Source organism: Lissotriton helveticus, chromosome 4_1 (assembly GCF_964261635.1).
Source record: "Lissotriton helveticus chromosome 4_1, aLisHel1.1, whole genome shotgun sequence".
Taxonomy (NCBI): Eukaryota; Metazoa; Chordata; class Amphibia; order Caudata; family Salamandridae; genus Lissotriton; species Lissotriton helveticus.
Genome location: NC_136063.1, coordinates 78,755,700 through 78,782,364, shown reverse-complemented (window position 1 = coordinate 78,782,364; position 26,665 = coordinate 78,755,700). Strand labels below are relative to the sequence as shown.

Here is a 26,665-nt window from a genome sequence, read left to right as displayed (position 1 = left end):
ACAACACACGCAACCCCCTCAGGGATCACAGTAACAGGACACACCCTTTTGCTCTCTCACTCGTACTTGTCAACAATAAGATAAACAAGAGACACAAAGGAAATTTATAATATTTATTTGAGCTGTCATGCTCTAAGATGCAGTATCTGTGCCACAATTAGACAACGAATGCATACCAAAAATATACTTAGCATGGTTAACAAACCATATACCATCAAAAGACTTGTCTTGTTATAAGACAGTTTAGCCTCCCCCTTTCTACTGAAGATAAATGATTATAGCCTTATAGCCCGCCATAGCAGGCTATGCCCGCTATTTAAGGCCCGCTACCGTGTTAAAGGCCCGAGCCAAAGGCGAGGCACTTTAACGCGGTAGCGGGCTTTTAATAGACGGTCTAGCACTGTTACGAAGGGCTATAAGGCTATTAGAACATTCTGCAACGTGAGGGCAGAATGTTCTAACAAATAAAACAAAGGCCTCTTTAAGCTCGAGGGGATTTAAATCCCATTGAGCTCCGAGAGGCCTTTGTAAGACATTGGAATATTGCTCTGCAGACCTTTACAGGCCCGTAGAAGCAGGGAGAACTCCATTGTCTCCCAACATTCCAATGTTCTAATATATATTATATATTATAGATCTCTGGGATTAGTGGCGGACCCTGTACTTTAGCATACATAGGTGGGTGTTCTACATCTCAGCTGGCTCAGCACTCTTGCTTCAGGACCTTCGACCAGTGTGTTTTTTCAGAACCCCGGTCCTCAGTTATATGACATGATATGTGTGCTCACAAACAGCAACTGCATTCTCTTGCTATGTCTAAGTGCTAGTGACTGCCCAGAGAGAATAACAAGGGGCATGGCAGTTTGACCTTGTCTAGTGTGTTCAGACTAAATACCATGAAAAGAATAAAATATGAAAACATGTGGAGGTTCTGTGTGAAAATACAATGTGGCACAAAGGCAAGCTTGTTATGTAGTAACTTGTGCAAAAGAAAAGCGGTCAACAACGTACACAGTTAGGCTAGCATTAGGGAAATGACAATGGGTCATGAAAAAAACACACAACAGTGGCTTCACCTTTCAAGCTCCCCCTCTGGGCTCACACCCCCTCTGGCCATCCTGCCAGAAGATCACACCTCTTCCCCTGGGCAGGTTCTTAGTTCCCCTTCCTGAGAGTTGTTCTCACCTCTCCCTAGGAGGGCAGCAGGCTGCCTTGAGGACAGCTGTTGTGTGTAACCAAAGGCAGTTACTGGAACGTTTTGGGCAACAAATTGACAATTTTCAAAAATTGGCAATTACAAGATATTTACATTGAACTCAATTTGCACATCAAGTTAGATTTAATACAATGCTTCTTTTGATACCTTAAAGCTTCAACTTCAATAGTCCCATTTGGAAGTTAGCAATATTGAGTTGTCGGTGTGTAACTCCATACTAACCAATGGGGCTACTAGTCTTAATACAGTGAAAACGACAATGCAGGGATTTTGCTGTCAGGACATGTACAAAAATAACTGATATTCTTCTCTTTTATATAATGCACCCTGCCTTTGTTGCTCATTAGACCTACCTTAGGTGTGACTTACAAATATTGAAAAAGATGATTTTGTCTTTGCTACAGGTTGAAATGGCACAGTAAAGTTAGCAGTTTTAAAGCAGTTCTGCCAGCCTGCAGTGGCAGTGTAGAAGAGATGTTACACCTTGTCACACTCGTGGTGGCACAATAAGAGTTGCAGTCCATGAGGAACACTTAACGTATAGACCCTGGGTACATTGGGTGTCATACATTAGGGACCAATGTATTAATAAACTTATACCAATTGGAGATGAGCCAATTAAACATGCACTTATGAGGGTCAGAGTACATGCACCGAGGCCTGGAATGTAGGGTCCACAGGCGCTACAAAGTCAATACACAGCACTAAATCCAGCAATAGCAGGGCAAAACGTGTACTGGGGAGCCTGCAAAAAGACTCTCTCTAATACTTAACTACATAATTAAACATTGCTTTTATTCTTTTACTACAAATACTCAAACAGTATAGCATTTCAGCTACTCATGAAATAAAAATAAGTCTTTAAAAATACCAATGATAATAAACAGCATATTACATTTTATGGATCTAAATACGCCATGATGTTTTTTAATGAGAATTAGTCACGGCAGTCACATTGCATTGAGGCTATAACATGGAATTTTGTCACAATAAGACATTTTTGAATCTTCATTTGTTGTTGCAGATAAGGTTTTATTGCACATTTACTTTCACAGGTCTGTGTCTACATGTGTGCATATGAATTTATGATACAAGTAGTATTTTTAACAAGCATTTGCAATGCAATAGGTCTCGCATAAGGAAAGTTTGAGCTATTGATAATGTAAATGACAAATTTGTTATTTATGTGTTGGTTTTGAAAATAGCGAAATTAATAGCTTTGTCATTTACAATGCCAATGGTTATAACTTTCGCAAATGTGACACCTATAGCATTTGTAATGCAATATGTGTTGTATTTATGTGACTTAGATGTATTGATATTACAAATAACAATGGCTTTTAATTTTTTTAAATAATTAATACTTTAATAAAAGTTATTGTAATTTATATTGGCAATAACTTAAACTTTTGTAAATAACTTTTGTGAAGATTATGTTCAGTGTATTTTATTGTGACGAAAATCGAAGAACAGAAGTGAAATATTAACATCTTTTTGTGACATTTGTAATAAAGCTTGAAACATTGAGAGAACATATTTGAACCAGTTGTTGTTGAATGGTTGCACAGATTGATATTGTGGTGGCGCCGAGTGATGCTGTGGCGTTCAGTAGTGCCCCTCACAGATGATCGGTACGAGCATCGAAGAGCAATTATTTGCAAATTTACTGAATTACATTTTTCTCTCTAAAGTCAGGGTAGAAATGTAACTCTGTGCTCCACTGCTCGTGGCATACCAGAGCAGCGAAGTGCATGGGGCTTGCAATACGAGCAGTGGATGTTTCTCTCCCCTCTCAAGTATGTGATTTCTCTGAGCCAGCCTACACTAGACAGGCGCACAGGTGGTGGTTGTGTGGCAGGCCAAATCTTGCTGGGTTCCTTTGTGAAAAAGGAATGCAGCAAGAAGTGCACCAGCCACACTGCTTGACATGCATCTGAGCTCACATTTTACACCAGGGGCTTAAATTTGCTAAAAAAGCAAACGGCACTCACACTGCTCGTTGTGCCAATTAACTGATTTGGTTTGGGCATCCTTGCTGGACACAATATGCACATTTAGGCACCATCTGTTATGGCAGAGGAGGAAAAAATATTTTTGAGAATATATTATAGGCCACACTTTGCAAGTGCTGTGCAAAAAGTGCTTTTCTTTAAGTTGTAGGTAAAGTTGCCAAATATGGATAGAAAATGGTTCGGCATTAATTGTCTTGAGAATTATAAATCCCAGTGACAGAATGACCACCAAAGTGAGGAAGGCCCCTGTTGCAATGTATTTTCTGTTGTGGTGTGACTTAAAACAACCCAATGGGGCATTTAATGTTCTCTCAAGGAAGCCTTTCGCTCAACATATCTCTTTTATATGTAAGCTGGACAAGTCACCAGGTTTTCCCCCACATAGTGGAAATTATAACTTTAAGGCTGGCGTTATTACCATACCAAACATGGCAGTGAAATGAAGGGGCAGTTCACTTTACATCTGTTCTTCCGTGTGTTTACTTTTCCACACTGCGGTAACCTCACTGTATATTCTAAGAATAAACATCTGAATTTAAAGGCACGTGCATTTCAGGTCACTGTGTTGTTCACTTCAGTGCTGTTTAAAAGATGGTAACAATCTGTCAGGTTCTTTTTTAAATGGGAACGGGCATAATTACACTATCTTTTATAAGACTGAAAAGCACTCTACCTCGACTTCACCAAGGCTGCAACATTATCCCTTTTCTTTTGAGCACTGGTAGTTGCCTAATTGAGTAGTGCGGATTACCATGTTTTTGTCTCATTTGCGCGTTTCAGACCAACCATGTCATTTAAAGTATGTATCGTCAAATGTGGAACAAAAAGGCAACTTCGCTTAAATTATTACCGTTGCTACCGTCAGCACCCTTCTTTTTTTCTTCAAAACGATAATTACTTCATCTCCTCTACAAGCTGCAGGGGCTTCCAGCACATTCTCTGTCGGTTTGTCTGCTTTACAAACTGCTGGGTGGGAGTCGTGGTATGATGCTACCCGTAAGCCAGCCATCACTGTGACTGCCAGACGTACACTGCACAGCCGGTGTAATGAAACATGGCACGGACGCTCCCAAGAAGAGCGCACACCTCCCTGCATCGCAAAAATCTTGTACCCCCACCAGCCCGCCCGTTCTACCTGCCCCATGCTATACATGTTAATGTACAGTTCGGAAAACCCAACACCCACGTAACTATAATTCTTCTAGCAACACATAAGAACTCAAAATCACTGAAGTAAACTTTGCACCATTCTTACTCACCACAATTAAAAAATAAAACAGAAAGACAAAAGTTATTGGCTTCACAAAAACAACTGCATGCTTCACCCCGACACCGGAAACTATAACAACACTCAATCAGCAAATTTGTATAGCGCGCTACTCACCCGCTAGGGTCTCAAGGCGCTGGGGGAAGGGGGAGATGCTACTGCTCGAACAGCCAGGTCTTGAGTTGTTTCCTGAACGAGACATGGTCCTGGGTCAGCCGTAGGTGGGTGGGGAGGGAGTTCCATGTCTTGGCCGCCAGGTAGGAGAAGGATCTTCCTCCGGCGGTGGTTCTGCGAATTTGTGGGACGGTGGCGAGGGCGAGGCTGGCGGTTCGGAGCTGGCAGGTGGGTGTGTAGAATGTGAGGCGGCTGTTGAGGTATTTGGGGCCCATGTCGTGGAGAGCCTTGTGCGCGTGGGTGAGGAATCTGAACGTGATCCTCTTGCTGACGGGGAGCCAGTGCAGGTCTCTCAGATGGGCAGAGATGTGGCCGTGACGGGGGATGTCCAGGATGAGTCGTGCGGAAGCGTTCTGTATGCGCTGGAGTCTTTTCTGGAGTTTGGCTGTGGTTCCAGCGTAGAGAGTGTTCCTGTAGCCCAGTCGGCTGGTGACGAGGGCCTGGGTGACCGTCTTCCTGGTTTCGGTGGGGATCCACCGGAAGATCTTTCGGAGCATGCGCAGGGTGTTGAAACAGGATGACGAGACGGCGTTGACTTGCTTGGTCATCGTGAGGGAGGATTCCAGGATGAAGCCCAGGTTGCGTGCATGGTCCGTTGGCTTGGGGGCAGTGCCTAGGGCAGGGGGCCACCAGGAGTCGTCCCAGGCAGAGGGGGATGGTCCCAGGATGAGGACTTCCGTCTTGTCTGAGTTCAGTTTCAGACGGCTGAGCCTCATCCATTCCGCGACGTCTTTCATTCCTTCCCGGAGGCTGGCTCTGGCGGTGGCGGGGGCGTTGTAGAGGGAGAGGATCAGCTGGGTGTCGTCCGCGTAGGAGATGATGTTTAGGTTGTGTTGGCGTGCGATAGCTGCAAGGGGCTCATGTATACACTGACATTTTAAAAAGTCCCTTGGCCCGGAATTCCTATTTTTCACCTCACAACTGCTTCAGTTATGCTTCAACTACGCACAAGGCCGTGATCCCGGCACTACACGTTACAGAATCCACGTGGCCTCACAGCACAGCAGCGTACCTTTCTCGTGCCCGGCGCGCGGCGGTGCAGCACAGGGCCGAAAAGCTCTTCGGTGTTTTCGTCTCCTCGTCTGAGAGGTGATCTTTCAGCTCCATTCCAGCGTTTTAGTTTGGTAAACAGAGTTCATGCGGGTGTTGCAATCCTGCCATGCTCTTCCGCCGCACACAGAATGCTGGACATGGCAAGTTCCTAAGGTGGCAGGATACCAATGTGTGTGCCTTATCTCAGAGCAATACTGGTTTGTCAAGGGTGTGTGTGAGCGGGTGGGTGTGGATTAGGTGGCATTCGGGCCAGCCAAGAGGAACAAATCTCTTCTTACCATAAAAGACCTGAGCTGAGCAGGGTGTGCTTATTAAGCTCTGTAAATCGTGCAGCACGAGTCGAAGAAAAGTGCAAAAGAATACAAGCCGTGAGCGTGCACATCCAGAAACCGGAAGTTCGGGAGCGTCACGCCTGTCGTGGGGCGGGACTTCCGTCTTCTGCGAGAAGCCAGCGCCCACGGAGTGGATGGCCCAGGAGCAGTGGTGACGCGCAGCAGAAGTCAGGAGTGGCGGCTGAGGCCGCTGATGCGGTAAGTGGGGCTTAGTGGGGCGGCGGCGGTGTGTGTGCGCATGGGGGGCGGCGGCGGTATGTGTGTATTTGTGTCTGTGTGCGTGTGTGTATGCAGTGTGTGTGCGTGCGTGTGTGTGTGCCTGCGTGTGTGTGTGCGTGTTTGTGTGTGTGTGCATGCGTGAGTGTGGCTGTGTGTGTGCGCGCGTGTTGGACGGGGACCTTAGGGGCGAGCAGGAAGTGTACCTGACCACCCTGGGGCCCACCCTCCGAAGTACAAAGACGAGCACTGGCGGGAGACTTCTCAGGGGGAGAGTCTCGAATCTAGGATCGTACACACTATACCAGCACCACACGACAAAGAGACACCACACCGTAGCTTCTTAAGAACGTTCCTTTATCTCGTGATTCAAGAGGATCTTTATGATCGGCAAAGGCAGGTAGTTACAAATAGGGCAAGGGCCCATAGAGTCTCGGTCAGGGTAGGGGTAGCGGGACAGTCTTATGGTTCAGTGTCAATATCGGTGCATATCCGGCGCACAGCTCTCAATCCTTGAGCCAGGGAATACGATGAGATCTTTGGGATCCAGCCGGACCAGGAGAGTCAGGGAGCCGCGAGTCACTCAGCAGGGCTCCAGCAGGAGGTCGGAGGTCTTATGATCTTCAGGGGAGCCGCGAGTCACTCAGCAGGGCTCAGGTGTTCCAAAGTTGCAAGGGGAGCCGCGAGTCACTCAGCAGGGCTCAGGTGTCCCCAAGTTGCAAGGGAGCCGCGAGTCACTCAGCAGGGCTCAGGTGTTCCAAAGTTGCAAGGGAGCCACGAGTCACTCAGCAGGGCTCAGGTGGTTCCAGCAGAAGTCCTTCTCTGCCAGGCGAGCCGCGACCACGTCAGCCGGGCTCTCGTCGTTCCAGAGGCGAATCTCCCCGATAGTCCCGGAGCATCCCCAGTTATAGAACTGCTCCTCTTTGATCTCCGGCGTTCTGGTCTGCCGGGGTCTTGGCACCTGGGGGCCGCTTGTTGGGGTTTCCTGCCACGCGGCCCTTTGATCCATTCATGTCAGGTTCGGGAGGAGTCCCAGACACACAGCAGGCGTGGAGCCAGCCCTCAGGGGGGCCAGAGGGCGATCGAAACCCATCTCTCGAGGGGAGGTCGGAGGTGTGAGAGAAACTGCTCCTCCCTCTCTCACTCAAGGGGAGCGTGCTGTCCTCCAGCCATGGTGGCGCCTCTCGGCCTAGGCCGCGCTGGATCGGGTGGCCATCTTAGATACCGGGAAGTGGACACACAGGGCCTACGAGCTGGGAAGATGGAGGCACGGACGGGGCAGTCCGGGGACGGGTGTGTGTAACATGAAGGGAAGGGTTGGCTAGGCCGGGGGACTCAGGGGTCTGTTGTGGGGTACAGCTCGGAAGGATGTGGCTAAGGGTCAGGGAGGACCACGCCACGAGGCCGGGTCTAACATGCGTCCCCCCCAGCTGAAAGTCGGGGAGAACTACCCATCCTCTTGGGGGTTCTCTTCGCTGAGGCGGAAGAACCGGGAGAGGCCGTCAGCATTGGCGTGGTTGGTACCAGAGCGATGCTCTACAGTGAAATCCTTTCCCTGGAGGGAGATCGACCATCGCAGCAGTTTGGGGTTCTCGCCCCTCATCTGCATCAGCCACCGCAATGGTCGATGATCCGTCTGGACTCGGAAATGGGTTCCGAACAAGTAGGGCTGTAACTTCTTTAGGGCCCAGACGACTGCGAACGCTTCTCGTTCGATGGTGCTCCACCTCTGTTCTCTAGGGAGTAGCCTCCGGCTAATGAAGGCTACAGGTTGGTCTAGACCTTCCTCATTCATTTGGGATAGTACGGCCCCAATGCCGTGTTCCAAAGCATCAGTCTGTACCACAAATTCTTTGGAGTAGTCAGGGGCTCGTAGCACGGGGGCAGTACACATGGCTTTTTTGAGGGCGTCGAACGCCCCCTGGCAGGCTGGGGTCCACTGCACCTTCTTGGGCTGCTTTTTGGACGTTAGTTCTGTGAGGGGACCTACAAGGCTGCCGTAACTCCTGATGAACCTCCGGTAGTAGCCGGTGAGGCCCAGGAAGGCTCGGACCTCGGTTTGGTTGGTTGTTGGTTCCCAGGCTAAGATGGCATCGATCTTAGGCTGTAAAGGGGCGACTTGCCCGCTCCCGACCTGGTGCCCCAGGTAGACCACCGATCCTTGCCCAATCTGGCATTTTCTAGCTTTCACTGTGAGGCCTGCCTGGCGCAGGGCCATCAGCACCCTCTGGAGGTGCTGGAGGTGCTCACTCCATGGCGAACTAAAAACCGCGTTATCGTCCAGATATGCGGCACTGAACTCTTCCAACCCGGCCAGGACTCTGTTTACCAGTCTCTGAAAAGTGGCCGAGGCATTTTTCATCCCGAAGGGCATCACGCGAAAGCGATAGTGCCCATCCGGGGTGGAGAAGGCGGACCGCTCCTTGGCTCCCTCTGTGAGCGCAATTTGGCAGTATCCACAGGTCAAGTCAAAGGTGCTGAGAAAATGAGCAGACCCGAGACGGTCAATGAGCTCATCGGCGCGGGGGATAGGGTGAGCGTCGGCTCGGGTGATGGCATTGAGCCCCCGGTAGTCCACGCAGAACCTCAGTTCAGGGGCGACACGTGGGGCAGCGGCTTTCGGGACCAGCACCACTGGGCTGGCCCAGGGGCTGTCTGAGGGTTCGACCACCCCCAAGGGCAACATCTTCGAGACCTCGGCCTGGATGCAGGACCGGACTCGATCATGGACTCGGTAGGCTTGGTGTCGCACCGGCTGTCTGTCTCCGGTGTCCACATCGTGGACACACCAGTCGGTGACTTTAGGGATGAGGGAAAACAGGTCAGAGAACTGCCCCAAGAGCTGGCAGCAGTCTCCTCGTTGTCGGAGGGTGAGGGAGGGAGAGAGGTTCACTCCGTCCATGGAGCCATCTTTCTCTTTGGTGCACAGGAGGTCAGGGAGAGGCTCTGTTTCCTCTTCCGCCCCGTCATCTGTGGCCAACAGTAAACTCAGCTCCGTCCGCACGAAGTGAGGCTTGAGGCGGTTCACGTGTAGGACCCGCAGGGGGTTCCGGGGGGACTGGACGTCCACCAAGTACGTGACTTGGCTCTTCCGCTCGATCACCTTGAAGGGCCCCGTCTACTTATCTTGGAGGGCGCAAGGTTTTACTGGGGCCATGACCCATACCTGCTGGCCCGGCTGGAACTCGACCAGAGTGGCAATCTGGTCGTACCAGCGCTTCATTTCTTCCTGGCTCGCTTCCAGGTTGGCCTCGGCCAGCTCCCGGAACTTCCGAGTCTGGTTTCGGAGGGCCAGAATGTACCGGAACACCTCCTGAGGGGGGTCTCGGGGTGCCGTCTCCCAACCTTCTCTGACCAAGCTGAGGGGCCCCCGGACAGGGTGTCCATACAGTAATTCAAACGGGCTGAACCCCAAGGATTTCTGGGGGACTTCTCGGTAGGCGAACAAGAGGCAGGGGAGCAGGACGTCCCACTTTCGCCGGAGGGGCTCCTCCAGGCCCATGATCATCCCTTTTAGAGTCCGGTTAGACCGCTCTACTAGGCCATTTCCTTGGGGGTGGTATGGAGTGGTGAACCGATAGGACACTCCGCATTGCTGCCAAAGGGACGTCATGTACCGGGAGATAAAGTTCATCCCGCGGTCACTCACAACTTCTCGGGGAAATCCTACACGGGAAAAGATTCCCATCAGCGCCCGGCCACCATGGGGGCCGTGACGGTGCGTAGGGAGATGGCTTCAGGGTATCGAGTGGCATGGTCCACTAGGACGAGGATGAAGCGGTGACCTTGAGAGGTCTTGGGGTCCAGTGGCCCCACAATGTCAATTCCAACCCTCTCAAAGGGGGTACTTACGACGGGGAATGGTTGGAGGGGAGCCTTGCACTTTCCTCCGCTTTTTACACTCGCCTGGCATGTGGGACAGGACTGGCAGTGGGCCTCTACGTTCGCTTTTATCTTGGGACAATAGAAGTGGGTGACCAGGCGGCTATACGTCTTGTCTTGGCCCAAGTGGCCGGCTAGGGGTACATCGTGGGCCAAGCCCAGGAGGAAATCTCGGAAGCGTAGGGGTACCACCAGCACTCGGGCTGACCCTAGCTCTGCTGACTTCTGTTCGCTGTAAAGGAGGTCATTCTCCCAGTACAGCCAATGTGTTCCGGATTGGTCGCCCACGGCCCGGGCTTGGGCCTGTTGCCGGGGTCCGACCAGGGAGGGACAGGTAGCTTGCTCCCGGCAGAACTCCTCTCGGGAGGGGCCCCCCTCATGGCGCTACTGCGCCAATTCGGGCAGATCACCCAGCTCGATGATCTGTGCGGGATCGGGGTGTATGGGTTCGTTGTCAGCGACATCTTCTCCTCGTGGGGAGAGGTCAGAGGTCTCGGCTGGATCGGCCTGGACCGGCAGCAGCTGGTGGAGGTGCGGGGAAACTTGGCGGTGGGTTTCTCGGGAGGCTACGCTGGGGACCGGACTGGGCGTCCCTGGGTGATCCCGGGTTTCCCCTCCCTTTCTGGCGGGGTGGTCCTTGATTGTTGCGGGGGTAGTCACCTACGGGGCCCCGGGCGACCCGGGTGTTCACCCAGCGATCCGCCTCGACGGCCAGCTTCCTCGGATCTGCAAGCTTGCTGTCGAGCAGATGCTGGCGTAGCTCCACAAAACAATTTGTGGACAAATGTTCCCACAGCATGAGGTCAGTTAGTTCTTCCATGGTGGTCACTTTGCTGCCCTTGACCCATCCTTCGAAGGCTCTGCTAAAAAAGTTTACGTATTCTACCCAGGTGGTGCCAGGAATCTTTTTGCAATCCCGGAACCGCTGGCGGTACATTTCTGGGGTGAGGCCGTATCTCGTCAGGAGGGCCTCCTTCATGTGGCTGTAGGAAGTCTGCACGGAGGACGGGAGATCGAGCAGGGTGTCTCTCCCTTCGCTCAGGAATCGACCCCACAATCCGGCCCCCCCAATCTTTCTGTGGGACTCGGTGGGAGGTCATGGCAACTTTATAGGCATTGAACCATTGCTGGATGTCGTCATTTTTGTAGTATTCTTTGACCACATCTTTGAGGATGTGGACCTTTGGCTCTGCCGGGAGTCCGGTCTCTCGGTTCCCCGTGGGCCGGTTCTCTTTGTTCCTCGCCTTGAGCTCGAGCTCCTTCAAGCTTCGCTCGTGCTCCAGCTGAAGTCTCTTCCCTTCATGCTCTCGCTGGAGTTTCTTCTCCTCCAATTCTCCTTGTACTTTCATTTGCTCGATCGCAAGTTTCTTTTCTGGCAATTTTATTTCGCCTTCGATCTTCAGTTTGGCCATCTCAAGCTCGTGGTGATGACTTCTTTCTCGATTCGCGAGCGTTTCCGGGGATAGGCCCCCGTCTGGCACGATGCTTCGTACCTGGCTGCTGCTTTCTGTCTGAGGGAGTCCCGGTTCGTCTGGCTGCGCCGCCGCTCCTTCTGTGCGGGGGACTCCGGACTCCACCCAAGCTTTCAATGCTTTCTGCATGTCTTCCTTTGTTTTGAGGCCAGTGGTAGCGATTCCCAGTTCTTTGCAAAATTCCTTTAGTTCTTTGTGCGAGTACTCCTTCAGTTGTTCTACACGGAATGCGGTACTCGCGTCGACTTCCACGGTACTCATGATGGTTTCTTCTGTCATCTTTGCTCGGTAGTGCGTTAGTCGTGTACTGTACGATCTCTAGATTGTGGCTCGTATCCATCCGCTGCCACCAATGTTGGACGGCGACCTCAGGGGCGAGCAGGAAGTGTACCTGACCACCCTGGGGCCCACCCTCCTAAGTACAAAGATGAGTACTGGCGGGAGACTTCTCAGGGGGAGAGTCTCGAATCTAGGATCGTACACACTATATCAGCACCACACGACAAAGAGACACCACACCGTAGCTTCTTAAGAACGTTCCTTTATCTCGTGATTCAAGAGGATCTTTATGATCGGTAAAGGCAGGTAGTTACAAATAGGGCAAGGGCCCATAGAGTCTCGGTCAGGGTAGGGGTAGCGGGACAGTCTTATGGTTCAGTGTCAATATCGGTGTGTATCCGGCGCACAGCTCTCAATCCTTGAGCCGGGTAATACGATGCGATCTTTGGGGTCCAGCCGGACCAGGAGAGTCATGGAGCCGCGAGTCACTCAGCAGGGCTCCAGCAGGAGGTCGGAGGTCTTACGATCTTCAGGGGAGCCGCGAGTCACTCAGCAGGGCTCAGGTGTTCCAAAGTTGCAAGGGAGCCGCGAGTCACTCAGCAGGGCTCAGGTGGTTCCAGCAGAAGTCCTTCTCTGCCAGGCGAGCCGCGACCACGTCAGCCGGGCTCTCGTAGTTCCAGAGGCGAATCTCCCCAATAGTCCCGGAGCATCCCCTGTTATAGGACTGCTCCTCTTTGATCTCCGGCGTTCTGGTCTGCCGGGGTCTTGGCACCTGGGGGCCGCTTGTTGGGGTTTCCTGCCACGCGGCCCTTTGATCCATTCATGTCAGGTTCGGGAGGAGTCCCAGACACACAGCAGGCGTGGAGCCAGCCCTCAGGGGGGCCGAAGGGCGATCGAAACCCATCTCTCGAGGGGAGGTCGGAGGTGTGAGAGAAACTGCTCCTCCCTCTCTCACTCAAGGGGACGGTGCTGTCCTCCAGCCAGGGTGGCGCCTCTTGGCCTAGGCTGTGCTGGATCGGGTGGCCATCTTAGATGCCGGAAAGTGGGCACACAGGGCCTACGGGCTGGGAAGATGGAGGCACGGATGGGGCAGTCCGGGGACGGGTGTGTGTAACATGGAGGGAAGGGTTGGCTAGGCCGGGGGACTCAGGGGTCTGTTGTGGGGTACAGCTCGGAAGAGTGTGGCTAAGGGTCAGGGAGGACCACGCCACGAGGCCGGGTCTAACAGCGCGCGATTGAGAGAGGCGAGAAGCTGACTTGTGGTGAATGTTGAACAGGAGATGTGCACGGCGCCAGGCTGGGCGTGCGCGCCCACGAGATGAAATCGCCGAGGGAAAGCGCGTAGCCTTCCCCTGTCCAACATTCCCGGCAAGTGCACAACATAAGGTCTTTTGCTGGATGCAATGCTTTGCGCTGCTAACACCAGCGAGACCTAAAAAGGACTAACAGTTGTCATTGCAAGGGGACAAACAGTTGTCATTGCAATGAAATCTTAGAATGTGAGTGAATGAGGTAATACAGACTTTAAAAAAGCTCTTGATCTGATACCATGGCGAAGATGATCGTTACCTTTATAATTTCGACAATTCCGCACACATTTATATTTACCAGTCTTGTACCCCTGTGCTGGGCATGATGGCAATGTTGATAATACGAAGAAATTGTCAAATAATAGAATATGTAAGGTGAAAGAGAGGACTCTTATTGTATTTTGAACTTGTCTTCCGGATTCACTTTTGTATCCATTCTGTCTCCCAAATGCTAATACATTTCATGTCCCCTTGCTTCACTAGTATTCCACATTCTAGGCTATGAGTTTTCTACAATGAACGGATTCTCTGATTATTTCACAATATCTGCACTCTTGTGAAGCTTTTCTCATGTTTGCCACAATGAATTGCCTTTATTTAGGGAATCTGTGTAAAGTTTTTGCTAGATTCGGAACAAAGAAAAGGTTTCTCTCATTAGCACGGATTGTCTGACAATGAATTCTGATCAGTAACGCGTTCCCTACATTCTGTGCATGGATACTGTTTCTCACTAGTGTGGATTATTTGATGTCTTAAAAGAGCTTTCTTCCTATTGAAGCCTCTCCCACATTCAGTACACCAATGCGGTTTCTCACCAGTATGGATTCTCTGATGCTTCAACAGCGTAGCCTTCTCAGTAAAGCTTTTCCCGCGGTCTATACACTGATGGGGTTTTTCACCAGTGTGCATTCTCTGATGTTTCAAAAGAGTGCTTGTCACAGAAAAGCTTTTCTCGCATTCTGTGCAATGATAGGGTTTCTCGCCAGTATGGATTCTCTTATGCATCGACAGCATACCCTTCTCAGTAAAGCTTTTCCAGCATTCTATACACTGATAGGGTTTCTCACCAATATGGATTATGTGATGCCTGAACAGCGTATCCTTCTGAGTAAAGCTTTTCTCGCTTTCTGTACACTGATAGGGTTTCACAAAAGTATGGATTCTCACATTCATAACACTGAAAAGGTTTCTTGTATTGCTTTACAAGTGTGTCATTCTAAGCATAGCTAATCCCACATTCTAGACAATTATAGCGCTAATCACCTGTATGGACTCTCTGGTCTCTCAGCTTCTTTGGTTCAGTGGAGCTCTTCCCACGTTCCATACACTGGTATGTTCTATCCTCAGAAGGAACTATTTGAAGCCTGTGCAGCGAATAACCCTCAGTGCAGGTTTACCCACATTCCATTCCCAGCATGATTTTCTCCCTTTTAAGCATTCTATGATATTTCAACAGAAATGTTCTGGGGTCACGCTTTTTTTACACTCCTTACGCTGGTATAATCCAGCCTCAAAATATTCAGATTAACTGCTCTAATTTGGCATTAGAATTACATTTGTGGGAGTCCTGAGTGAATCAAAGGTTTTCACACTCGGTATACTCAAAGGGATGATCTCTGGTGTGCATCTTTTAAAACTGTCCCTAAATATGAGCTCTGCATGAGGATTTTTACTCACTAGGTCTGTGTTTCTCCCCTGAACGTATATATCGTAGGGTGTGTATCCAGCTCCAACCTCCAGCCCAGTGTTTTCTCAGACTCTATACACTGATACGGTTGATCATCTGGTGCTGGGGTGCTGCAGGTCTCTTCATCAGGTTCTTTGATTCTGTGAATGAGAAACAAATCTTTGAGGATGGGAATTAAATCAAAAGGACTATAACAGACATAGAAACTGGATGAGGAAGGAGTGATTTTGAAGAGAAAGGCAGAGAAGGAGGGAGGAGAAATGCACAGGGGTCTGCACTTGAGATGTTAAGGTTTCATGTCACAGTTAGAGCCTAAATGTAAAGTACACATTTCTGATTGCAACTGGTGAACTAGTCGATCCAGTTGGTGTCACTGCCAATCAGATCAGAACTGATCAGACTTTCAGTTTCGAAAAGATGTGTGCCCCTTGAAAATGAAACTTAACTAGTGTCTAGCCCAGCTACAGCACTAGTACACCCAAGATTGACCAGTAACTTCTAGGACTCGTAGAGTGTGTGTGAACCGTCCCAACACTAACTCAAGAATACCAGATCCCTGGAAGCACCACTGGAACCGCCTTAGAATCTTATTGACTTTGTGAAGTAAACTTCCATAATGCAAGTAATATTGGATTACTTCTCTGAACAAATTAGCAGTATTTCAGATCTAATGATTTGTTTCATACCATTGCAGACATACCATGTCCTCAGGCAAGTTAGTTTTCTCCCATAAAGCAGTGATGTGAGGACGGGTCATGCCATTTCAAAAACCCATAAAGAGATTTTGCATTAGGATCTTTCTCCTCTTGTCTCTCATTGACTAACTGGGTAAGGAAGCATAAAACAACCAACAGAGAACAGACACAGACAACTGGCCTCTGGAGGAATATATATTCTCTATTTACTAACTCACTACTAGTAAATGACACACATTGGTGAATCATAAATCACTCAAGCATACAAGGGAATACAAAGCCAAGAATTATTTATGATCCCAACACAGGCAGCCCTACCTCGCAGAACACATGTGGGATCCAAGACAGCCAAGGCCTGGTGCTGTGAGGAAGGGTAAACAACATCCTTCTCACGCCAGAAAATAATCCAGGACCATGACAGCCTTTCCAGCTTTGCAAAGTAGGTTATACCTCTTAGGAATTCCATCTCACACCCATCAGCAATCATTTCCTGATGATGTACAACCACCACCAGACTGTGCTGTTCCATGGGAATAGGGGTTGGGGTAAGAGATGTGGTAAAGGTTCAGAGACATGTTGGAGGGTGACACTCACCTCTGCCATTAACCACTGAGCATGCTCACCACAGAATTGACTGCTGGGCAAAGAGTCCCCTCCCTAAGACTGAGCATTACGGGGAGTGTCGGACCACCTCCCTCCTGCATGGTCAAAATTTTGTTACCTTAGTAGAGAGGGGATTTTCGAGATGCAAAATAGAGACCTGGTCCTAGACTAACCCCAGACAACCTTTCACTGATACATTTTCTACACCATTTCCTTCACTCTTTATGCACACATTTCCAACACACCAATAATTCTTTCCCAGCTCTCTATGCATCCCACACATACCAAGGGAGGAACATGAACATTCCAAAGTTTATAGTCCACAGGTAAAAAAAGACTTTCCCGAGAGAGATCAGATCTACAGCCATGTAGGGTCTGACATGATATGTGCCCTAATCTGCAGGGGTGTGAGCAGAAATCATCCCCTCCTCAGCACACCAAGAAACACAATGTGCCCACTAATCAGTCCTGGCAGAGGGGTAGCGCGCAGCCAGGAGAACGTCTGCCACTTTATCTGCAAATCAAGAGTGCTTGCATGTCCTTGCTCAGTCTCGAACCATAAAGGTGGAGACATTTTTTTTCAGGTTGTATATCTTTAACCCACACCAGGCCAATTCTGACGTCGAAGCATTTTAAGATAGATTCAAGTCATCCCTCTTTTGAAAGTACCCTCAAATGATGCAGTTCGGCCAGGAAACTATCAACCAATTTCTCTCCTGGCGTTTCCGTTTGGCGCTCCTCTGATGCTACAGGGAGCTCAGAGGAGCATTTAGGCTGGAGGGAGCTCAGGCTGGCCCACTCACTCTACGTGAGCTTCTCACAGGTGATGCACTGGGGCAGATTTAAAAGCTTCCATCAGACCTCAGGGCAGCCAGGGCTGGAGTGGAGAACCACGCAGCAAGCAGCCGTGACACAGGACAGCTGTTAGCAGGGAGAAGAATATCTTAGAAGTTGCCACCCCCCCTCTGCTCCTCGAGCTAGGTTCACAGCTCACATTCTGCATCGCCCAGCTGCCACCCCTGCCTGTGATGAAAGATGGAGTTCATGGGGTCCAAGAGGTGGCAGATCGAGCTCAGGGACGGCCATCACTTGACCTCCTTTGCTGCTCCAGTCCAGTTTCCAAGTAGCAGGCAACAGACGTGCATCCACTGCAGTGTACAGCATGTCTTCCCAAGCCTTGTTTTTATATCACACATTGAATACTCCCTGTAAAGAGAGTACCTTCCATAAAGAAAAGTTGGTTCAGTAAAGAATTCAAACCGCTGAGCCAGAAAAAACATTTAAATAGATAAAATATGAATTTTATGCACATTTGCATTATGTTTCAAAAATTGTTATTTGGTTAAATAGTTAAAAAGTCCTACAATTTGTACATACCAATGTCTATGAAATATGTTACATTAGTGCACACCTTGGTTTTTTCTGGCTTGGCAGCGATGACACTGTAAACTTTTCATCCAAATTAAAGGCCCTGCTTTTGTTGTTTACATGTGGAACATCTGTAGTGTGTGCCCTGTGCAGACTCTTGCAGTCTGAAATACTCAATATTGAGACACAACTAATATTTTTTGGGTTGAAACTAAGATTATTAGATCCTCACTGCACACCTGCGCAACCTGCAGCCTCATCACTCCTCTGAGCCCCCTGCATCCTCGGTGTTCCTCTGAGCTCCCCCAGTGCTCAGAGGAGCACTGATGCTGCAGGGGGTTCAAAAGAGCACTGATGCTGCATGGAGATCAAAGGCACACTGAGGTCGCGGAGCTCAGAGGAGCACTGAGGCTAAAGAGAGCTCAGAGAAGTACTGAGACTGCAGGTAGCTTAAAGGAGCACTGAGGCTGCAGGAGCTCAGAGGAGTACCGAGGTTCAAAGGGAATCAGAAGAGCACTGATATGCAGGGGCATAGAGGAGCACTTAGGCGGCAGGGAGCTCAGAGGAGCGCTGAGGCTGCAGGGGGCTCAGAGCAGCGCTGAGGCTGCAGGGGGCTCAGAGGAGCGCTGAAGCTGCAGGGGGCTCAGAGGAGCACTGATGTAGCAGGGAGCTCAGAGGACCACTGAGGCTGCAGGAGCTCAGAGGAGCACTGAGGCTGCAGGGGGCTCAGAGGAGCACTGAGGCTGCAGGGGGCTCAGAGGAGCGCTGAGGCTGCAGGGGGCTCAGAGGAGCGCTGAGGCTGCAGGGGGCTCAGAGGAGCGCTGAGGCTGCAGGGGGCTCAGAGGAGCACTGATGTAGCAGGGAGCTCAGAGGAGCACTGAGGCTGCAGGGGGTCCAAGGAGCACCAAAGGTGTAACACCTCAGAGGTGCACTGAGAGTGCAGGGGGCTCAAAGGGGCACTGAGGATGGAGTGGGTCAGAGGAGCACTGGAGGGCAGGGTACTCAGAGGCAGCAACACAGACTGGTCATTGGTGCACTGCGGAAGCAGCCCTGCCAAGTTCAAGGTGTTAGACTAACACATTTCAGTGTGGTGGTCCCCTTCACTGCACTAAAAAATGCACAGTCATGAACTATTAGTGCCTTGACTCCACTTGCGTGCTGCTAGGCACAGACCAAGACAGTGACCGACGGAGGAGAGGAGCTACATTATTAGCAGCGCATCAAGGGCTATGAACTCTGTCCTACAGATGAAACCCACTCTGCGCACAGGCCTCAGTCTCTGTCTGAGTTTATAGTATGAGAAAATAAAATGTGGCCAGGTAGAGGTGTGGGCGACACCCAATTGTTATGGGTAAGTGTATGTACTTGCTAGACTACTTTGGAGCCAATGCCTGGTTTGGCATAGCCCTAATATTGAAGAGAGGCTTGATCTTTATGAGAATATGGCAGAATGTGGGTAATATTTCTGTAACCAACATATCTTTTTCTTTTTTAGGTACCCGGTAACTATTTCCATATTTGACTAACTGGACATTACCGGTGTAGTATATTTAAGAATTTCTTTGATATATTTCTCACTTTATAGTCGTTTCACTTATGCGACACTTAGCAGCAGCTTTGTTTATCACCTTTCTTAGTCCTGAAGAATGCCCCGATACTAGTAGATCCGTGTGAGGGCAGAAACATGTCGACCTAATCACAATGTCTAACAGTTGGAAATTCCACTTGTTAGCATACTGCTTTTTAACCATGACGACACTCTGTGAATAAAATGGTTTAGAGTGCCTGCAGTCATTTTTAAGACACCACATATTATTGTTTATCGCTGCACTTTCTCAGAAACCCTTCTCACTTAGCGATAAGAATTTTTTGGGTTTTTAGCTGTACCTTCTTGGAGTCAACTATTGCCAGTTATCCTCAATTCCTTCAATCGGCAGGTGTTACCCTAGTCAAGCTTGGAGACATGGGTCCCTTGTGAGAGAAAGCCAGACCCAAATGATGAAACATCGCCTCCTGTGAATGATAGGTTCTGGATAAAGAGTGAATCCTCTCCTATAGAGGTGTCATAGTTGACTCTGGTGTTAGGAATTACCTTTAGCCTGCCCTATTTCTCAGTGGTTTAGACCCAAGGTGTAGAGTGTTGTGTACATGTTCAAGGGGAAGTACACCTTGCAGGTCTATAACATTTTCCCTTAGACCTTCCTTAAATGTATTGTTTTACAATTCCTGGTGGCCCTTTGCCCTTGGGAACCCACCCACTCCATCAGACCACGCATGCCTCCTCTGCATCATCCTCGACTCTTCCCTCTCCATGAACGGCCAGGTCAACGTCGTCGCTTCCACCAGCTTCAACTTCCTGTGCATCCTCCGCAAGACCTTCAAATGGATCCCCCCTGACTGCAGAAAGATAGTCACCCACGGGCTCATAACCAGCAGAATGGACTACGGCAACTCCCTATATGCTGGAATCAACAGATCTCTCCTTCACAGACTCCAGACCATCCAGAATGCCACCTCCAGACTCGTCCTTGGCACTCCACGCCACAAACACATGACTCAACGCCTACGAGATCTTCACTGGCTCCATGTCAAGAAGAGGGTCACCTTCAAGCTCCTAACCCCCGCCTACAAATCCCTCAACATCGGACCCAAATACCTCAATGAGAGACTATCCTTTCACGTACACAAGAGGAACCTCCGCTCCGCCGACCTTGCCCTGGCAGAGGTCCCCTGGATCCGCAAGAACAGAACAGGCGGGATAGCTTTCTCCCACATCACAGCCAAGACCTGGAACAAGCTCCCCGTGAACATCAGACGCTCCCCAACCCTGCACACTTCCAGGAAGGACCTCAAGACCAGGCTCTTCAACTGATCTGGAGCTCCCCCCCCTAGCGCCTTGAGGCACTCTTGGGTGAGTAGTGCGCTTTATATACCCCTGATTGATTGATTGACACAAGGTACTGGTGGGTTACTGGTATAAGGAGAAGATATTGCTGGAGCAGACATTTTCTACTCAAACCAGTTTACATGAGGCAAAAATGAGGCATAGTCCTGCTTTATGCAAAATGCCAAAAAGTGCACATTTCATGTAGTACATAATTGCTCAAGATTACGCGTACACAAACAAAAATTTCACAAAACGCCTAATCAAGACCTGATTGACTCAAGCCACAGGCTTAATCAAATAAAAAAGGCTTTGCTTACATTACAGGTGCTGCTGAGGCTGGGGGCAGGAGGACTTGGGCAGGGAAAAACATCCTGCCACCGCAAACTCTCCATAGAGCAGCACTGTGAGAGGTGAGTGTGTGCGAGACGAGATGCCATGCAGCTCAGGCGAAAAATCCAATATGCCACCCTGGGTCAATCGGAGAATGCTGCTCACTGCTGCGAGGTTGCAGGGGATGGGTGGTGCCTTGCCGGAAATACAGCAGGCCATTTACCGCCCTGACCCACGTGAGAGCAGTTGTCATGCAACCTCTGCTTCATATTTTTCTCGTTGAAGTACTACAACCCCCCCCCCCGCCTTTGTCTGCAGGCTTAATTATAAGTTGGTCATTTCATCCCAAATATCCTAAGCAAGTTTTTCATTTTTAGGGAGGTTCCATTTCGTATAGATTTTCTTATTTTCTAAACTTGACAAATCCCTTAGTACATTCTTTTCGAATGTTAACAGTTCTATTGACACATCACTGGAAGCAACATTGAGAATACTTTATCCAAAATAGAAGCGAAAACCATCCTGTTCCTGGGCACTATGGCAAATGGCCTAAATGAGATGTCGGAACTTACAAACTGCAGTTAGCCGCTACACCTGGTTGAAAAAGCAATACCATAAAGAAAGACCTTTCAATTCAACCTCTCTTCAAAGTGCATGATCCTGCCCTAGCAACATGAAATATCCCAGAGAAATGTGTCACACCACTAGTCTCCTCTCTCAAGATAAAAAAGACGAAATACTCAGCCCACAAATGAGAAAATATAGGAAGGATAAAAGCACTGAGGACAAATGTACATCCCATAAAAACCAAAAAAGATAATTCATCTGAAACATCCTGGCCTAAATACCGTGGAAGGCACACTATGTCATGCCATCAGAGAGAAGTGCAGTAAGTTTTGCAAAATGAGAAACGCTTCAACAAAATTATCCCCAAAGACATCTAGGTGATCATTACAATGAACCATGACAGAATCAGCAACTATGCCATCTAAATGTAATGTGCAGCCTCATGGAAGTTTAATAAATACCGGCCCAAGAATGTTAGAGCAGACAACATAATGGAGTTTAATATCACGGTATTTATTACATGATGTAACTACGATGAAGTCTTGTTTCACTGAAGGAAGAACGCATCGGGAACTACAAAAATCCCGATGGCTTCACGCATGCGCCACAAAAACCGCTACGTGACGCAAAGAGGAAGTATAGCCTCACGCCGCTGACGTCAGACGCCATGAAGAAAGGTTATCAGTCCATTCAGAGTGATCAATTTCACGCTAACGGAGTGAGTTAAAATAAAGAGAATGAGCATGTGTACATCTTAAAGAAACATTGCTACTTTTAAAAATAAAACCTTGGGGGTACAAGCTTGCTATCACGGACAAATACAAAGCACGTCTCTGTTAAAGCATGCCATGCATGTATAAGTTCACTTTTCACGTAGCACGGGCACCTTGGATTTCACGGTGACTGCAAATCAGGCAAGAAGTAACCTTAACGTACCCTTGTATTCAATAGTGGTTAATAAGCACGTTACATTTTCCACAGAATTAGGGATGCAATAGTAATATACAGTGCTCTCTTCTTATTTTCCCAGACTCTACAATAATAAAAAAAAGGAAAATTAAGATTAACCCAGACCATTCTCCAGTATAACCACAGGAGAAATGGTAGGTACTAAATGTGAGCATGTCCAATTGTACCTTTCAATATGCAGGCATATAAATCGAGATTTTAATCACCATTCTTATTCAAACAGGTAGTGAAGACATAGTAATTCACTTCAGCTACAAGAGACGGTATGTAAAGCCTCAAAACTAATAGCAGAATTATTTTCTGAAACAATGAACAGTACACACTAAAATTAGTCTTATAATTATTTTACAGAGCCCAAAGTTGTCCTACCACAACTGAAGCCAGCCCTGATGAAGACCTTGATGTAAACAAAGTGTGCTGGTCCCACAGCTGCAAGGTCGAAACGCGTCGGCACAATCTAGTGGTCTAGAAATATTTAGCAAAATAGAAGCTGCTGCTTCTTTCAGTTGTTAGAGTTGGACTAATGCAAACTCACCTTAAAAAATTCTCAAAAAGTTTTCGGACCACTTAACAGGACCCGAAGATAAGATAAGTGCAGAGGACTAAGTTGAACACAGTCCCAGTAGAAGAGACACCAGTAGGACACTATGTTTTTGTAAGAAACCACACAGTGTTAATATTTTTCGATAACAAAAGTGTGAAATGTACTCTTTTGCATGAAGTAGAAGAATGACGATGCAATGTGTACGAATCTCAAATATTTGAATGTATCGATGTGTATTGTTGTTGAATAACCAAAAGTAAGTCTAGTGAGTAATGTATTGTTTTTTGTATGTTTTGTATAAATGTTAAGCCTATTCAGAAGATCAAAGAAATGTTGTTGTGTATAAGGTGAAGGAATACTTAAATGTTAAAAAGTATATTAAGAAAGAAAAAATAATAACACAAACACAGAGTCAATAAAAGGGACTTCTGTGATACAAAAAACTTTAGTGCGATTTATGGTGTCAGAGGTATCATGTTTTGTTGAAATTATCTTTTGATTCTAGCCTCTGTTCTCCTCAAACAAATCATTCCCCTTAGTTATATGTCCAAAAAGGACAGAGCGCAGAAGGAACAACAGTCCACTGCAGAAAGGCAGGAAAGACTGGCACTTCCCCTACAGCAATGGAGGAGTGAAACAGATCACAACCGATCCCCAAAGATGACAACTAATAGGGAACCCAGGACCCTGAGTTAACAGAGAAGGCAGAAGGAGGGGAAGGGAGTAGGAGAGTAAAATTAATCTCCTAGCGAAGGTGAATCAAAAAGGCACCATATTACATGAAGAAACCCCTAGAGGCATTTAGCTGTACATGGAAATTCTGAAAGGGAAGTAACAATGTAAACTCCCCTAAGAGGAAACCAATAACACCTAAAAGAGGCCAGTGGAGAACACCACTTGGCAAGGTCCTCTCAGAACGGGGAGGCTTGGTGGGCGTTAAGGAATCTGTGGCTAGACAACGTCTCTACCAGATACATTGTTACCGAAGGTAAGTAAGTTGTACATCTGATAGAGTCATCTAGCTGCAGATTTCTTAACTTAGAATAGATACCAGAGCCAAACCCCAGGAGGGAGGTGGGTCTGCGACAGGACAAAAGAAAGCGTCAAGCATTTGAGCCAGCAACCTGGTGACGGACAAGGGGTAAGCTGTGGCGGAACAGCCAGACAGGACCCCAAGCAGCTCGGGAGAGCAGAGATAACAGAATACAAGACATCACAAAAAATGCCTGAATGGCACCAGACCATACCCATACAAGAATGACAGGTAGAAACAGCTCCAGTCATATACCAAAACAAAGGAAAAGAGAGAGAGAGAGGAAAATAGGGGCCACTCTCAGCTTAATGGTGCACTATATGGACCCCGACCAAAGGACGAGATAACATGAGAGATGCAACCAGAGCCTACCAGACCAGCCTACGGAAGGAACGAAGAGCCAGAAGAGATGCAACCAGGGCCTACCAGACCAGCCTATGGAAGGACTGCTGGAGGAGCTTCTGCTAAGAACCAAAGGGTAAGAGGTAGAAACCGAGTAATGCATGGAGTACAACACGTGGGTTCAAGTGCACACCCAGTTCAAAAGGGGGGAACAGGGGTGAACAACAGCAATGTAAACCCGGAAGAAGCAGGCCACTACCGACACATGCAGCAGGCAACAGGGTGCATAGACCTTAAGGTGGCATGGTTAAAGAAAGCATAAGACTGCCCGGCCGTGCAGCATGAAGGTCAAAAGAAGAATGAACCCATGAATACAGATATGTAGGGAGTAGGCCAAGGACAACTGCTATTAGAAGGTTGGCCCGCAGGCATAGCTCATAGAACAGTAGGCTGACACCAAGAAAAGAGGCACATCCGAAGGAAAGGGCAGTAGAGGTACAAAAAAGCACAACGTATAAATGTGGGAAGAGTCTCTGAATCCGAGACCAAACCCTCCAACTAGTGGAAGGTAAGATAAGTACAGTGCCCGAACACTAAGAAAAAGAGCAGTTGCAAAACTGGGACACCACTCCAGTAAGTAGAAGCAAGAAGGAACCTGTGAAAAGCTCCCCCACACATGGGGACACAGGTCCAGACCTTGCAACCTCGAAAGGAGGTGGCAATCCAAGAAAGGGAAAGCCATACCAACCGGCATGTATACATACATGCAGAACGACGAACATGTCCATAATATATTATACCCGGCACAAGTACCCCACATGGAGTATGCACACCCCAAACACCGGGGAACACCTCTTAGGGCAATAAATCCAAGCCGTAGAGCGCAGTAACGAACTGAACCCTTGAACATGAGCTCCGATCCCCATGACATTACCGAGCTGAGCTCAATACCACAGTCAGAGGACCAGACACAGCAACCTGTGGAACACTGCCACAGCAGGCCAACAATTATCAGAAAGCAAAACCCATCCAAGTGATGTCAATAAAAGGGTAATTCCCCTGGTAGAAAAAAAGACGTAAGGCTGACAGCCCATGTTAAACATAGAGTACATCTAAGGGATACAAAATGAAAAAGTACCACCAGGGAAGACAGGCCTAGGAGGACCTCAGTGGGAGGATGAACCCCGCAAGGAGCTGTTGAAACGCCAACTCGCCATATTCATCAAATAACAAAACCCCATTAAAGGGTAAGTCAACCAGCCGTTCCCGGATATTTTCGGGGAAGACGCTATCTCTCAACCAAGCGAGGCACCTTAAGGCAACAGAACCCGCCAGAGCTCGGCCTAAAGAATCCGCCGTGTCTAGGGCTGAACGTATTGTGAATTTGGCAAGATCGCGGCCATCCCAGAGGAGGCGAAGGAGATGAACGCAAGCACCTTCAGAGGTGGTAGGAAGCAAAGACTCTGCGGAGTCCCATAAGGCAGAGGTAGCCCGTGCCAAAACACACACTGTATTTAAAGACCGCAGGGCTGCACAAGTGAATGCAAAGATGTTCCTACCCCACGACTCCCGAGAGGGAGAAAGCGTTAGAGGTGGCAAGGAGGGGAAAGCAGTCTGCAACACAAACTCCTGCACATCAGGATGTACAAAGAGGCACACAGGGTCGCGTGGAGCTGGACGGTGGCGGTGCAAAAGTGGACGAGCCACCGGGTCACCAGAAGCAGGTCGGACCCAAGCACCTAAGAGGGCATCATAAAGGGAAACCTCAAAGGGCAGAAGCGGCTCCACATTGCCAGACCAACAGTGAAGGACCTCAAGCAAGGGGTCCACAGACAAAGGGGCAGAAGGGGGTTGCATATTTAAAATGGCCAAGGCCAATGAGACCACTCTCAAAAAGGCTGCACCAGACTCGGTAGCCCTCCCCGGAGGGGACAACAGCTCATCTGTGGAGATTTGTAAGCTGACCCTCCCCAAACACTGAGGGTGCGACCAATGCCTTGTGTAAGGGAGCCACACTGAAGAAAGAGGATGTTGCTGGGGCTCCTGGGGAGGGGAAGAGCTTGCCTGCTCTGGTAGTACCTGAGGAGGCTCCACAAATTCAAAGGGGGGCACTGGTAACAGTACCTCCGGCAACGCCGGGCAAGAGGGCGGTGCCGAACATTCTCTAGAGGCCTCCGGAGAAGAGTCTAGAACTCCGCGTCGACACGGCAACAAAACGCCGCGTGTCGGAGGCAATTGTGCCTCGTCAGACGCTGACTCAGCTGCATCCGGCGTCGAGTTGGCGCCCTAACTATGACAAGTTCCCCTTCGGAGGAAGGAGAAGGCGCCAGTGCCGGCGAAGCAATTTTATGGCGCCGGGCCTCATCCAAGACAGGCTCAGATTCAGGAGAAAGGAGCGGAGGTGGAGCCGAGGAGGTGATCTTCCGG

The 26,665-nt window shown here is 49.0% G+C and overlaps 3 protein-coding genes across 3 annotated transcripts in view; all 3 read right to left on the bottom strand.

Annotated features, from left to right (window-relative positions):
• Positions 1–26,665, bottom strand: part of LOC144828362 (uncharacterized) — a 310,790-nt gene that overhangs the window by 166,825 nt on the left and 117,300 nt on the right. The gene's annotated exons all lie outside the window — the stretch shown is intronic.
• The window catches only part of LOC144828360 (uncharacterized), a 219,395-nt gene that overhangs the window by 75,430 nt on the left and 117,300 nt on the right, over positions 1–26,665 (bottom strand). The window lies entirely within an intron of this gene.
• On the bottom strand, positions 13,868–17,362 carry LOC144827883 (uncharacterized). Its single transcript, XM_078686047.1, has 4 exons — positions 17,193–17,362; positions 14,948–15,040; positions 14,473–14,577; positions 13,868–14,360 (listed from the first exon to the last, which is right to left on the bottom strand). The coding sequence occupies exons 1-4, from the start codon at positions 17,360–17,362 to the stop codon at positions 13,868–13,870; spliced, it is 861 nt and encodes a 286-aa protein (XP_078542173.1).

Bases quoted from the DNA above. Each gene is read 5' to 3' on its own strand.
- LOC144827883 (XM_078686047.1), bottom strand. From the start codon at position 17,362: ATGCTGTACACTGCAGTGGATGCACGTCTGTTGCCTGCTACTTGGAAA. The intron at 14,578-14,947 runs GTTGGAGCTGGA...TTCGCTGCACAG, and splicing joins GAGAAAACACTGGGCTGGAG to GCTTCAAATAGTTCCTTCTG. The intron at 14,361-14,472 runs TTAGCGCTATAA...CCATACTTTTGT, and splicing joins CAGAGAGTCCATACAGGTGA to GAAACCCTATCAGTGTACAG.